This window comes from Lepidochelys olivacea, assembly GCF_965140295.1.
Source record: "Lepidochelys olivacea isolate rLepOli2 genome assembly, chromosome: 3".
Taxonomy (NCBI): domain Eukaryota; kingdom Metazoa; phylum Chordata; order Testudines; family Cheloniidae; genus Lepidochelys; species Lepidochelys olivacea.
Window position 1 is genome coordinate 175,846,593 of NC_140413.1, and position 15,882 is coordinate 175,862,474.

A 15,882-nucleotide genomic window follows, 5' to 3' on the forward strand; every position below is an offset into this window, starting at 1 on the left:
CTTTTATCCAAGAACTGATGGTAACACAGTGAGACGAGCTGGGTGAGTCAGTTTATAAACTATCATAACAAATGGGATATGTGGCAAATTGCCGGTACGATTATGATGGGTCCCGCACTTCCTCTTCTTGCGGGGGAGGGGGGGGCGGGGAATTCAGAGCGCAGTTTCCTGCCCCTGAACTAGGGTATCTACTGTTGCACTAGTAACCCAGAGAAGGGTAGTGGAGAGGGAGGGACCCGGGCCCGCCCTCTACTCCGGGTCCCAGCCCAGGGGCCCGAGAGATAGTGGTAAACCACTTGAACTAGTGCTTCCTTCCCCTGGGCTACTTCCCTCTTCTGCTCTTCAGCTTGTGGGCCTTCCTGCCATCTCTCTCTGCACAAGCCGGGTGTCTTTTTACCTAGGGTCTTGGTCTTCTAGACAGCCAAGGCATTTCTCTTCTGCTCCAACTCCTTCAAACTGCTCTCTGCTCCAACTCCTTCCCCTGGCTGATTGAAGGAGGGGTTTTTTATCAGGTGACTAGCTTCAGGTGCTCTAATTGGCTTCAGGTGTTTTTAATCTATAGAAACCTTTCTTCCCTCTACTAGGAATAAGGCTTCTCCTCATCCTGGGACTTACATATTTCTCCTATATCACTCTCCTTCTGCCTTTTGGTCATGCTGTATCACAGGTAAGAGATGTACTGTGGACAAACAATGGTTAAATCCCTCTTCCCTTTAAAGCTACATAAAATCTACTTTGTTGAAGACTCACCTATTTTTTTAAGTAGTTCTTGCGTTTTATTTACTACAGCTTTCCTCTTCCACCTCCTTGCCATGTAAGTTACACCAATGTACAGATACTTCTGGTGGCTTTTACCACTATGTGACTTTTACACCACCATTTTGGCATGTGGCCCAGTAACAATAGAATGATTCAGAGAACAGACTCAAGTTATTTTTCTGACTGTGAACGGTTCATCATTATGAATGGCTTATAATAGCCTTCTAAATAAGAACTATCCAGAACCACTTTCTTTGCATTATGCACAGCAAGTTGTGATGATTAATTATCATCGTCAGATGCCTGAGTTCATATTAGGTAATTGCCTTTTCACACAATCACACACAAGATTAAGATTTCATTTCAGAGTAGGCAGTTTAAATTCCAATAAAATATCACAGCTCACATTGTAGGTGGTGAGTATCAGCAAAAGCTGCTTTGGTTCAAGAACACTTGTAGTCATGAAAGTCATTTAATTTCAGTGTTCAAATTCAGTTATTTTTCAAACTTAGTTTTCACAGGATGAATGTGGTGAATAACAATAAATCTGGCTATGGCTACCTGTAATGGGAGGCCCTGGCAGTATTTCTACAAATGAAGGTATATTACCTGACCATTTGATCTCACTCTGTACTGGAAGCTCCAGCTCAGGAGTCTATAAAGATGCAAATAAAGGATGGTCAGAGCAAAGGAGCACTTGTTTTGACACCAGTCACATTTCATGCTTGCAAACCCAATATGCCAGATACTCTCAGAGCTTATTCCTGCTCTGTAAGTTCAGTGGCATCCACAGAATAAAGCCTGCCTGGGTACGTACCCAGGCAGCTAGTACATGTCACTGGTGCACAGGGATCTCAGAGCCTAACCTGAACAGCACTATGACCCCTGAGCACCAGGCTGAAATGCCACTGACTCAGTTTTGGCCTTGCTGGGTCTTTCCTCCTCCTATCAAGACAGAGGGAATGTGAGGCCAAACCTGAGTGGTGGTGTGACCCCCATGCTCCGGGCTGCAATGCCACTCTCTCAGTTTTGGCCTCGCCATCAAGATGGAGGCCTATTGGGGCCAAACTTGTGTGGGCAGTGAGGTGGCCAGCACTGCTTCTCCATGTTACTGCCAGGGGGCTGCCTGCTGCAGCAGAGCTCCTCCCTGGGAGCCTGCCTAGCGTTGTCCTGCTTCTTGCAGCCCATGTTCCCTCTCAGGGATGGGGAGTGATGCCGCACGCGGTGGGCTGTGCTGGAATGCGGGGGCTGAAATTGGCATGGACTCAGCGGGCCAGCAGCTGGGGCCAGCAGCTGCAGCAGGCATGGCTCTACAGAGATTGAGGGTGTGTACAATGGGAAACGTTTCTGGAGTTGCCCCTGCCTCACACCAGGGCAGAAGAACATGACCTCTACAGGGAGTGGCTTTCACCACAGGCAAAGATACCATATTTGTGCCCTGTTCACTCTCAACGGCTGTTTGTTCATGTCATTGAGGGTGTTATTCAGGGAGTCTGCACTGGAGCCTCCGGCATAGGAACTGAGCCCTTAGTGTTCAGACTTGTGCCTGAAAGAGGAGGCTTATCAAAATCTTGTGATCTGTGACTGTCACTCCAAATCTGTGGTGGTTTGTATTAACATATCTGTTCCGTTGAAATTCATCAGGCTGGCATTACATTATGCTTCATAGCCAGATGCTTGCTACTGTGATTAGAGAACGGAGGTGGCTGCAAAAGAATGCTGGCACTAAGTCTGAATTTCCAGAACATGGTTGCTGGTTAGATATCTTGCAACTAGACAGAGGGTTAGTGTGGAGGGCCGGGGGGTGGGAGGGAAAGCTATCATGATAAATCCTAGACCAGCTCTACTTTTTCTAGCAGAATTTCTCAATTTCTCAACAACTATAAATCATAGACAAAGAAATAAACTATGCTTTATTCCATCTGTATAGCTCTCCCACCAAGATATAACTTTAACACCATCCCCCACAACCCGTCTTGGCAGTGGCATCTTTCCTTTAGATGAAGACCTGTCTCAGGCTGATCTCTCCTCAGCTGCCAGTGTTTCATTGTGGCTAACAGGGTTCAGCTCTCATCAGTAGAGTGGGATTTTAGAATAGAAATCTTTTACTCCATCTGTAGATACAGCTTCCTTCATTTTACGAGTTCTCCCTATGATGGAAGACCCATTAGGGAGATTCTGCCACTTGTAGATCAAGTACTAGGCTGATTCTGTAACACTAGTAATGTACAACAAACCGTCCAATTCTTATAATTGACACATGAAATGGAAGAACCACGAAGTCCATTAGTAGTTTCACTGCACAGTCCCCCTGACCCTTTTCTTTCAAGGTGTCTTGGGTCACCTACCTGCGACATCTAGTGTGTGGAATCCTAATCTTCCTCTATATTACAGTGGAGTGTGTTGACAGTCGTCCCTCACCTCCTCAGGCTTGGAGGGAGGCCACTCCGCCTCCCTAAGTCACTGTGGTTAAAGCCAATTAGCAGGGGGATTAGCAGATCACCAGCCTATAGCTCTGGCGCTTTGTGCAGGGCCTAGCAGCAATCAATATTTATCCTAGCCTCCCATCTAGGACAGACAGCATATATAGGCAGTTTCAGAGTAGCAGCCGTGTTAGTCTGTATCTGCAAAAAGAAAAGGAGGACTTGTGGCACCTTAGAGACTAACCAATTTATCTGAGCATAAGCTTTCGTGAGCTACAGCTCACTTCATAGTCGGGTGCTCTGGCCCTCTGGGCAGGGCAATGCAAGAAGCAGCCTTTAGCTCAGCCTTCTGGCAGCAACCAATGCAGTCAGGGCCCTGATCCTTTGGGCAGGACAGAGAAATAGGCAATTTTTAGCCCAACTCTCTGGCAGGGGCCAACAGCAATCAAGAGTCAGGCTCTGACCTTCTGGGTGGGGCAGAACAATAGCAGTCTATGGCTCAGCTTTCGGCCTGGGGCAGGCAGCAGATAAAACCAGGCCCTTTGGCCTCAAGTGGGCAGGCTGCCACCCCAGGGATGGGGTTGGCAGCGGGGGAGGCAATACGGGGATCCCGGCCCACCCTGCTCCACTGGGTCCCAGCCTAGGGTCCTAACAGTGATGGAGGTTTCTACCACGGAGTCAGCGGGAATCCCATGGAAACACACTGACTCACGCTCTGACACCAACTTTCTTTTTTTTTTAGTCGCATGAGAAAATGTGTCTCTCTTGTGGGATCTAAGGTTTTTGCAGGTGGGAGCGGGATAAAAATGCCAGAAATAATACGGGAGTGTGTGGGAGTGAGAGTGGGTATTGTGGGATGGGAAGGGAGCGGGATTAAAAAGATAGTCCCATGCAGGGCTCGAGCCCCTGCACTCCAAGTCCCTCTCCAGGTGTAGGTCAATATCCAAGCAGAAGAATGGCCCCATACTTAGACACACCTTTCACCCCCATGTCCCCTCACGTGCCATGAGCAGAACTCAGCCACAGGTCAGGGTATAGCCCTGACACTTTTGTTTATAATTAAACTGATTGGAAGGTAGGATGGAATTGTTTTCAATTTTCTTTCTTTAGGCTCCTATGCTGCGTGTCCCTTGTTTTTGCAGCATAACAGAAAACATTAGTTGGCTCACAAATTTCAAATGTAAGTAGAATTGTTGTTTTCAAAAGCCATTTCACAGTTTATCAAGGGGAAGAAGAGATTTTCCCCTTTGGAGTCAAGCTGAGCAAAATGTGCAGAGTATTCATTTCACTTGCTCCTTTCATCAGCATCAGATAACTAGTATCTCTCCAAGCCAAGATAGATCTGAAGTTATAAAAAATAGATGTTTGAAATCAGATTTGAGTGATTATCTTTCTACTGCACAATAAATGTTCTCCTCCCAGGAGATTAATCTAAATCAATTTCAAATATGCATTTCCTCTCAGGTCTTATTTTGATTACAGTGAGATATTTTAAGTGTGTAGTTGGGGACATTTATCTCAAGAATGAAGGTTCTTCAGTCTTGCTTTTTCTCCTCTGTTCTTGTAAGCCTTCACCTACGTTATGACCGTCTGCACAGCTGTGTAAGAAACCTACACCCATCCAAATCCCATCACTTGTCTCCCTAGTTTGCCTAGGGAACTGTTTTTCCTTTTGAATATCAGTTTTAATGTTGACCAAAGAGTAATTCCGTACAGTATTTTGATTGCTGGACAGTCACTTGTTCTAAAATGGAAACTTTGAACAAAGTTCCCTCATGATCTATGAGATGACTCTTTCTTTTGATCTGAAGTACTAAGAAGAATATTTAAAAGTTCAGGCTCTAAACTACAATCACATGCTTATGTTCTTTTCAGAGCAGCATTCTGGGTTACATTTGGCCCTATGAGATTTGTTTATTCTCCAGCGTAACTGGGTGTTGGTTGGTGTGTAGATAATCATCGCAGGAAAAACTAAGTGTGTGTGATTCAAGAGCAGGCATAAATAGCTGAAGAGGGATGAGGATCAAAGGTGGAGCTAAGATATTGTCATGCATACTCCTGTATCACTTTTGTCTGTTAGTTTTTCAATCAGCAGAGTCAATATTAGGCAGGTTGACTTTGGTAACTGACAGACTCCTTTAGTTAGGAGGACAAATCTTCAGTACTAAGGGCCACATCTTTAGTATATGGTATAAAGTGTGGCAGTCCAGCATGACCTTTTGTGCTTACAAGCCCCTTCCCAGCAAAGAGGCACTCCATAGGGTGTTTACAGAGATTTTGATTTTTATGTGGTGAATGCTTTAGTAACAAGCATCTCTTTGTAGATTTACAGCCCTCCCTTGGATCATATCCAGTTAGTTGATGGAACATCTGGAAAGCATTGTATGTTTGTAATAGGCCCTTACCATTTAACACTGGCCAAGCTTTTCAGGCAAAGATCAGTGACCTTTTCTTGGCAAGCTTTTAGCTATTTGCCAAAAAACATGTCAAAGAGAGCAAATCATTGGTAAAGAATTTAGTTTAAATAGATTTTTGTCGGACTGCAAGACTCTTTACTTTTTTGAGAAGGTATACAGTAATTTGAAGTAGGAAAAGCTGTGAAATCTGTGTATGTAACATATTCCAAGTAAAATCTCTCTTTTGTGCAATATATGCCCTGATTTTCACAAGCTTTCAAAGGAAATTATGCAAAGACTGTATTCTGCCTTTGGAGAAGCCATATTTATATGAGAAGGGTGTGCACTGATGAAAACTAGGAACCTCTCATTTACTCACCCAGTCTTGGGAACTGTTGATGGAAACAGACCACGAGATGTCTCACCTTTAAATCTAGAGAAGACCATAAACTAGAAATAAAATGAGATTTGTTTTAGAAATGTGTAAAACCTTCTGGGTACATGTAGGAGTGCATGGCTGTCCCTCCCCATCAGTCTTGGAGGGAGACCACACCGCCTGGCTCTCAGGTCCTTAGCAAGGCAAAGGTTATTGCAGAATTAGCAGTCTCTAAGGCCCTGACCCTCTAGGCAGGGCCAAGCAGCAAGTAGTCCAGGGCTCAGGGCGGAGCACCAATCAGTCTTGTGTCCCTGGGCTACTTCCTATGACCCCTTCGCTCTGTACCTTGTGTCCTCCATCTTCTCAGCATTCCCTGCAGCAGTCCCAGCAGCTCCTCAGTCCCCTGGTAAGCTGGCAGCTCTGGCAAGTTTTCAGCACTGCAGGGGGTCCTCTTTGGGTTCCACTCCCAGTAGTGGATGGGAGATGTCTGTCTCTTCTGGTGGCTCCAGCCCACCTGTGCTGCAGGGCCTGCCTTTTATATTTCCTGTCCTGCCCCTCTGCTTCTGGCAGGGTGGGTGTTGGTGTCCTGATTCTGCCCACCAGGGGGTGGGCAGGGGTTCCTCCCTGCTAGTCTCGGGGGGAGGCCACGCCCCCAGGCTACAGTACAGTTAAATAATGTACAATACTGGATACATTAAGCAGAATTTAATCCAAAGTACATACTGTACCACAGTATATTATCTGAAAATAACGTCATTAATATTTTGACAGTAGTTATGTATTTATAATCCTGGTATTCTTGTACTTCTAATAATCTTTTTGAACTACAGTAGAATTCATTTAATCGACCTTCTGATAAATGGCACATCTTTTTAACTATATTATTGCCAGGAACCAGTTTGTTTGATATATTTTCAATTACTGAACAATGAATAAATGGCTCACCATTATCGTGTTGTTTGCAAGCTTATTCATAGCTCTTTACTGGTGTGAATGCTGCCATTACACATCTGCATCTTGCTGTTCATTTCAGGTTCTTCTTGGGCTGGTAAACAATCGGCATTCCCTTAATAGTCTCTGAGAATGTTTCAATACTTGTTCTATGCTTATTTTTAAATCGATTAATAAAATCAACATGAATATACACTCACAACTCTCTTAAACTTCTGCTAACAATGCTGTTAATTGATATTTTTTGTTTCCAGCTGCCCTTGTGAGCTTTTCAGTTCACACTTGAGAATTGTTTTTGGCCCTGCATGTGCTTGCACTCTCCGAAGAAGAGAATGAGAATAGAATCAGGTTCAGAAAGCTGCAAGCAGAGACTTTCTTTCCAGACAGCAAAATAACCATTGGTGATGTTGAAATGCCAATCATGATCCTGAAAGACCCAGCCTACCCCTTGCTCCCATGGCTCATGAAGCTGTACACAGGCATCCCGGACAGCAATAAGGACCAGTTCAACCATAGGCTGCGCAAGTGCAGAATGGTGGTGGAATGTGCCTCTGGATGTTTAAAAGGTCGCTGGCATTCTTTGCTCACTAGGTTAGACCTCAGTGATACCCATTGTTATTGCTGCCTGCTGTATGCTCCATAATATCTGTGAAACAAAGGGAGAAAAGTTTCTGCTGGGGTGGCAGCCAACTTTGAGCAGCCAGACACCAGGGCAATAAGAAGAGCACATCGAGGGGCTCTGCATCTCCATGAAGCTTTGAAACCCAGTTTCAGGAATGAGCCAGAGTAATGTGACACCTCTGTGTTGTTCCTTACCAAACTGCCTGCTCCATTGCATTTTCTCCCCTGTAAACTCCACCTCCACCAACCACCGTGTGTTGAATGAATAAAGAGCCTTTTCTCCTCAATCCATTCAGTTTTATTATGCACACAAACACACAGAGATAGCAAAGAAAAATAAGATAACTTGGGGCAACAGGGCTGATAACACTTTGGGGGGAGAAACAAGGAAAGTTTGCTTACAGAGGCACTGCAATAACAATCAAAGGTCGGGGAATGGGTCCCTTCTGGTCCTTGTACTCTCCCCTGGTGTTGAGTGCAAGGGATACCAAACTCCACTCCACCCCTGCCGCATAGGACGGTTGGGGGAGGATGTAGAACTGGGCGACAATGGCAGCAGGTTCCACATAGGCTGGAGAGGGACTCAAGCATCCAGCTGCCTTTCTTGAACCTCAACTGAATGCCTCAACATGTCTGATTGTTCCTTCATAATCCACAGCATCTCTTCCTGTGTGGCACGCTTTTGTTCCCTGCCTGCTCTCCTGTCCTCCCTGTCCCTGTCCAGGTTCTCGGACAGTGTAATGCTCCATGCTCTGAGCTCCGTCTTGTCACTCTCAGAGGTGAGCATTAACTCATTGAACATGTCCTCTCGAGTCGTCTTTTTCCACCTTCTAATCTGGGACAGTCTCTGTCCTGGTGTGGAGGATGCGCCAGTGGACAAGGTTTCAACTGCAAGGAATGCAAAGCACAAGGGTAGCATTGACAGTGCATACGTTGTTTCTGGTGTAAGGTTATTTTTTTTAATTAAAAAACCACCCCTCAGTACACTTCACTGCAAGCCACAACATAACCACAACCGCTGGCTATTGCAAGAGTCGGTTTGTTGCTCCAGCCATGGTGAGTAAGGCCATGAGTAATGGGTGAGAAGGTCTTGGGAGTGACGTGGATCCCTGGAGCAGAAGTGAAGGTGGTGAGACATCACCAGAAGAGGGCGCACTGGCATACACAGCTAATCCCCAGGACAGCCAGCGGGAGACACCCCAGTGGTGAGTCGAACCCTGTCACACCCTCCAATAGTTTGTTTTTTACAAAAGCAGCACCAAGTCAAGGAGGAAAGGAGAAAAAGAGGAAGCCAGGTCCAATCCAGATTTTTACAGATTTCAAACATCTTCAAAGAGGTGCTCAGAACTGTGGCTTTGGTTGGGGTCCATCTCTGATGAAGTATGCACTTTATTTATATTATTTGCATTAGCCTTTGGCATTTGTAGACCCTGTACTATGTTCACTGAATAGGCTTCTCTTTTTTAATAGTAATTGGAAGAATTTTAGTCTGGTACAGAAACTGCTGCATATTATTGATTTGATAAATACTTATTAGCAAGAGTTAAGACAGAGCCATTGAATCGTATACTGGATTCAGAGCAATAAAATCCTGCACAAGTAAATATAATACTCCCTGCACTCCATAATGTAGCTACCAAGAGGTATATGAAACAGCTCATTTTCCCACTTGACAAGTAGAATTTCAGACTTAAGGCATTTCAAAATTTTTGGCTTATTTATTTAAAAAAATAAACTAACACGTAGATGTGCTAAAACGTCAGCCTCACACTTCTCGATCTTTCAGGCAGTGAACTGAAAAAGGATCTTAAAAGAAATGAATTCAGTCTTCTGAGCCTCAGCCTTTAGACAATTCAAAAAACTTGTGATGTATAATTTAGCAAAATCAAGTTTCTTGTGATGAGAAAAACAAAGTCTGCAAGAACAGCTAATATATTATAACTTTAAACCAATACAGTATATTTCTTTTAGTTTAGGTCTGGCACAATGCACATGACGGATTGTGAACCCCCATGAAATGTACTACTTGTTAACCAGAACATTTGAGTCTGTACCTTATCCCTATCTTTAACTTCTGAAAGAACTGAAATCTTATGCCCAGTTTGTGAACCCCTTCTTACATTGTGAGTAGTTCCATTGGCTTCTCTGGAACTGCTTGTGAGAACAACTGCTTGCCAGAGTGAATAAGAGAGGCCCATATTCTGCCCTGAGGTATGCACACCTAACTCAAACTCAAAGCACAGTTACCCAGGAGTATCTGAGGACAAGTCAATAGACTTTGATACTCTCATGCAAGGTGTTTTCTTTTACAATTTTCAATTTTTCATATAGTCTTTTTAGCATTTAATAAAACCTACAAAATATACTCCTGGGTTCACCTATATATTTTTATGTACCACTACCATAACTGCATGGATTTATTATTTTACCATTATCTCCTTTTATTATGGGATGCAGATTGTGATGGTTATCTTCTTATAGAATAATTAAAATACTGATCATGGGGGGGATAATTCTCTATCAAGTACAACAAGGCTTTTTTCCTCTCAAAATTAATGGACTGAAAAAGATATGCATCTCCCAGAAAATGGAACAGACATACAAAGACGCAAGAATGTTAGTTGACACCCACATTCTGTCTATCAGCAATATGAATATGTATGTAACTTTTTGGGCAACTGAGGTTTCAATACATGTGTTAATCACATACAGGAGGGGAGGATATGGCTCTATGAATCTGCATGGAAGACAGAGAGATGTGGACAAGTGATGCACAATTTTTGACAATACTATATCCCAATAGGTAGGGCCCTACGAAATTCATGGCCATGAAAAACACATCATGGACCGTGAAATATGGTCTACCCTATGAAGTTTGGTCTTCCCCATGAAATCTGGCTATTTTAGGGGAACCACGATATAGCTACCCTTACTTCTGCATTGCCTTCAGAGCTGGTGGCCATAGAGTGGTGGCTACTGGGCAGGCACCCAGCAGCAGTGCAGAAGTAAGGGTGGCATGATCCGATATTGCCACCCTTACTTCTGAGCTGCTGCTGGCAGCAGCACTCCCTTCAGATTAGGGTTCCTGGCCAGCAGCCACCACTCTCTGGCCACTCAGCTCTGAAGGTAGTGCAGGAATAAGGGTGGCAACACTGTGACCCCTCTCCTCATGACTGTCTTTTGGGTCGGGACCCCCATGAACACTATGAAATTTAAGATTTAAATATTTGAAACCATGACATTCAAGATTTTAAAAATGCTATGACTATGAAATTTACCAAAATGGGATCATGAATGTGGTAGGGCCCTACCAAAAGGTTAGTGTACTTCCTGTATTCAGCAGATGGACATCTGTACCTCTTCAGTGAGAGTGATTTATCTCAGGCAGATGAACATGTCCTGCATCTCCAGCCCAAAGGTGTGGAATGTACTGCTGTGGGTCTGATCACAGATAAAACCTCAACTAGCATAATCAAATGTCATTGCCAGCCAGGTATTGGTACAAACCTGACCATGTTGGTTTTGCCTAATTTTGTTTAGTGATATCACTTGAGTATATATTCTGTTTTTCCTGACAACTATTTGATGAAGACAAGGCCTCTGGCATCATGATAGCCTTCCTCTCATAGACATAGCTTTCCTCCCTAGGGAATGCAACTCTTTACTGCACTCTAAGGTAACAATTTACCATGCCCGTTCTCATTTTTTCCCATGGCTGAACTTGAATAGTCTGTTTGGGTATTGACTATAGATGCCCACATGGTATCTGAGCCAAAATACAGAGTTTGGGGGAGTGGTGTGTGTGTGTGTGTGTGTGTGTGTTTGTTCCCTATCAGCTATCTTTATCCACGCCCTTTGGGGTATGTGTTTGGTGTCACTTGTGCAAGTCCCACGGATTTTTGGATTTTTCCAACCAAAGCAATGCACATTTGATGCTGTATAGCAACTTCTGCAACATCGATGAACATTCATGTCTTATGTCCGACTATATGGCTTGATGGATCTCAAGTGTTTTAAAAAATGGCCCTGCCTGTTTAACTATTTATTTATTTCATATCTAAATTTCTTTCATATCTAAATTTCTTTGAATTCTGTTTTAGTTGTTAATATTTGATAGTATGCAAACAATTTTTGACACTTGTCCTGAATCCAGTAATAAATATCCATGACCTTCACCATGGTGCCCTCTAGAATGGACCTGCCAGCCTTATCATTGTTGGTCTGAGATCTCTGTAAGCTCTCTTTCTTGATGTTAAAACACTGGGAATTGCTGAATATGGTCATTGGAATCCCTTGAAATTTTCAAGTACCGGTTTTCCATTATAGTACCCTATATAACGACAAAACCTAGGGCCAGAGTCTGAGCATGCATAAGTTGGTGTTGCTCCATCCGAAGCCACTGCCTGAGTGGGCTCTGCCAAATTATTAGAATGTTTGAAATATTTAATGAAATATTCCATAGCTGCTCTAGAAGTTGCATTCTCTTGATCCAGTCCCTGATAACCAGGAATAGCCTTCATAGCTGAAGAACACAGAAGCCTGTGGAAATTTTATGGGCTATCTTCATTTGTACTGAGTCCATGTCTTGTCCTATGATACAGTTCTATTAATCTTGTTATGTATTTCTTATTTAGTGGGGGCTGAGCACATAAAATAGACTCCTTGCCCACTAACAATGATGTTGGATCAGAACTGGAACATGTATTTAGATGAGGGACTAAATAGAATGAGACTGTCCAATGTTGTGCAGAAATTATTCAGACTGAACATTTTGTACCTATTGATTGAGGATATTTATAAAGTAAACTCCTGGGGGTGGGTTCTCTTGGGGCTTACTCGTAATTCCTATTCATTAGGCATGTGCATGGTCTGGGACTGCAGATATCCTTTATTCATGGTGCCAAACATTCCAAGTTGAACATGCTTATCTTTAGTGAACATGGCTATTGCTGGAAGGGCCTTGCACACTGTAATCACATGTTAATACTGGAGATGATTAGGTATTGTTTTGGGAATAGGTGTGCTTTTCCAGGGGACCCCATTCTGTTTTATTGGAGAATAAAAACAAATCTATTTAACTCAAGTGTTCACAGATGTATTTCGTGTAATGAAATAAATAAGAGGCTTAAAGAAATAGACTCTTTTTTTTTTCTGCTTTTCCATAGGTGGAAAGAGCTGCAGGTATAGGACTACTTGCTCTGCTAGTCGACTGGTCCCTGTTTGCAGGCTACCCAGATTAAATTCAGGTAGTTCAATCATCTTATTGACACTTGGAGCTGACCCACTTGTGGCTTGTCTATGCTAGTTAGATATGTGGATCTTTAAGGTAGATTGATGGATAAATCTGTGGGTTTGGTAACCCCTGAAGTAAAAATGACTTGTAACAGCCTTGTCCCATAATCTGGAGGCTATTCAAGTTGCTTTTTCATATTAAGAAGGTCATGTTTCGTAGTATGCTTTTGGAAATGCCTTTGCAGAGGGACCTGCAGTAAGTGGTATTGAGATGATATTGTTACCATTGCACTGTTACCAGAGAAAGCTATAGAATCATAAGACTGGAAGGGACCTTGAGAGGTCATCTAGTCCAGTCCCCTGCACCCATGGCAGGACTAAATATTATCTAGACCATTCCTGACAGATGTTTGTCTAATCTGCTCTTAAAAATCTCCAATGATGGAGATTCCACAACCTCCCTAGACAATTTATTCCAGTGCTTAACCACTCTCCTTCTTGTAACAACCTTTTACGTACTTGGAAACTGTTATCATGTCCCCTCTCAGTATTCTCTTTTGCAGACTAAACAAACCCAATTTTTTAATCTTCCCCCATAGGTCATGTTTTCTAGACCTTTAATCATTTTTGTTCCGCTTCTCTGGACTTTCTCCAATTTGTCCACATCCTTCCTGAAATGTGGCTCCTGGAACTGGACATAATACTCCAGTTGAGCCCTAATCGGCGTGGAGTAGAGAGGAAGAATTACTTCTCGTGTCTTGCTTACAACACTCCTGCTAATACATCCCAGTATGATGTTTGCTTTTTTTGAAACAGCATTACACTGTTGACTCACATTTAGCTTGTGACAGGTTTCAGAGTAGCAGCTGTGATAGTGTGTATTCGCAAAAAGAAAAGGAGTACTTGTTGCACCTTAGAGACTAACCAATTTATTTGAGCATAAGCTTTTGTGAGCTACAGCTCACTTCATCGGATGCATTCGAATGAGCTTATGCTCAAATAAATTGGTTAGTCTCTAAGGTGCCACAAGTACTCCTTTTCATTTACCTTGTGGTCCACTGTGACCCGCAGAGTCCTTTCCACAATACTCCTTCCTAGGCAGCCATTTCCCATTTTGTATGTGTGCAACTGATTGTTCCTTCCTAAATGAAGTACTTTGCATTTGTCCTTACTGAATTTCATCCTATTTACTGCATTTCTCCAGTTTGTCCAGATCATTTTGAATTTTAATCCTATCCTCCAAAGCACTTGCAATCCCTCCCACCTTGGTATTGTTTACAAACTTTATAAGTGTACTCTCTATGCCATTATCTAAATCATTGATGAAGGTATTGAACAGAACCGGACTCAGAACTGATCCCTGTGGGACCCCACTCGTTATGTCCTTCCAGCATGACTGTGAATCACTGATAACTACTCTCTGGGAATGGTTTTCTAACCAGTTTTGCACCCACCTTATAGTAGCTCCATCTAGGTTGCATTTCCCTAGTTTGTTTATGAGAAGGTCATGCGAGACAGTCAAAAGCTTTACTAAAGTCAAGATATACCACATCTACCGCTTTCCCCCATCCACAAGACTTGTTACCCTTTCAAAGAAAGCTATCAGATTGGTCTGACATGATTTGTTCTTGACAAATCCATGCTGACTGTTACTTATCACCATATTATCTTCCAGGTGTTTGCAAATTGATTACTTAATTATTTGCTCCATTATCTTCTGGGTACAGAAGTTAAGCTGACTGGTCTGTAATTCCCTGGGTTGTCCTTATTTCCTTTTTTATAAATTGGCACTATATTTGCCCTTCTGCAGTCTTCTGGAATCTCTCCCGTCTTCCATGACTTTTCAAAGATAATCGCTAATGGCTCAGATATCTCCTCAGTCAGCTTCTTGAGTATTCTAGGATGCATTTCATCAGGCCCTGGTGACTTGAAGACATCTAATTTCTCTAAGTCATTTTTTAACTTGTGCTTAGCCTCTTCTGATCCTACCTCATTTTCACTGGCATTCACTATGTTAGATGTTCAATCACCACCAACCTCCTTGGTGAAAACCAAAACAAAGAAGTTATTAAACACCTCTGCCATTTCCACATTTTCTGTTATTATTTCCCCCCCACTTATTGAGTAACATACCTAAACTGTCCTTGGTCTTCCTCTTGCTTATAATGTATTTGTAGAATGTTTTCTTGTTACCCTTTATGTCTCTAGCTAGTTTGATCTCATTTTGTGTCGTGGCCTTTCTAATTTTGTCCCTACATACTAGTGCTATTTGTTTATATTAATCCTTTGTAATTTGACCTAGTTTCCACTTTTTGTAGGACTCTTTTTTGATTTTTAAATCATTGAAGATCTCCTAGTTAAGCCAGGGTGGTCTCTTGCCATACTTCCTATCTTTCCTATGTAGTGGGATAGGTGGCTTTTGTGCCCTTAATAATGTCTGTTTGAAAAACTTCCAACTGTCTTCAGTTGTTTTTCACCTTAGTCTTGCTTCCCCTGGGATCTTACCTACCAACTTCTTGAGTTCGCTAAAGTCTGCCTTCTTGAAACCCATTTCCTTTATTTTGCTGTTCTCCCTCTTACCATTCCTTAGAATCATGAACTCTTATCATTTCAGGTTCACTTTCACCCAAGCTGCCGTCCACTTTCCAATTCTCAACCAGTTCCTCCCTATTTGTCAAAATCAAATCTAGAATAGCCTCTCCCCTAGTAGCTTTGTCCATCTTCTGAAATTAAAAATTGTCTCCAATACATTCCAAGAATTTTCTGGATAATCTGTGCCCTGGTGTGTTGTTTTCCCAACAGATGTCTGTGTAGTTGAAGTCCCCCATCACCACCAAGTCCTGGGCTTTGGATGATTTTGTTAGTTGTTTAAAAAAAAAAGCCTCATCCACCTCTTCTTCCTGGTTAGGTGGTCTGTAGTAGATCACAACATCACCTTTGTTTTTTACCCCTTTTATCTTTACCCAGAGACTTTCAACAAGTCTGTCTCCTATTTCCATTTCAATCTCAGTCCAAGTGTATACATTTTTAATATATAAGGCAACACCTCCTCCCTTTTTCCCCTGCCTGTCCTTCCTGAGCAAGCTGTATCCATTTATACCAATATTCCAGTCATGCGTCTCTG

At 42.8% G+C, this 15,882-nt stretch overlaps 1 protein-coding gene across 4 annotated transcripts in view; it reads left to right on the forward strand.

The window, feature by feature from the left end:
• The window catches only part of PRKCE (protein kinase C epsilon), a 532,143-nt gene that overhangs the window by 168,582 nt on the left and 347,679 nt on the right, over window positions 1-15,882 (forward strand). For 2 of the 4 annotated variants that reach the window (XM_084622252.1, XM_084622253.1), the window contains exon 3: window positions 12,692-12,772. The exons of the other annotated variants lie outside the window; for them this stretch is intronic. In XM_084622252.1, coding sequence (XP_084478378.1) covers window positions 12,692-12,772 — 81 coding nt within the window. The remainder of the gene's footprint in view (window positions 1-12,691; window positions 12,773-15,882) is intronic. 4 annotated transcript variants of the gene reach the window in all.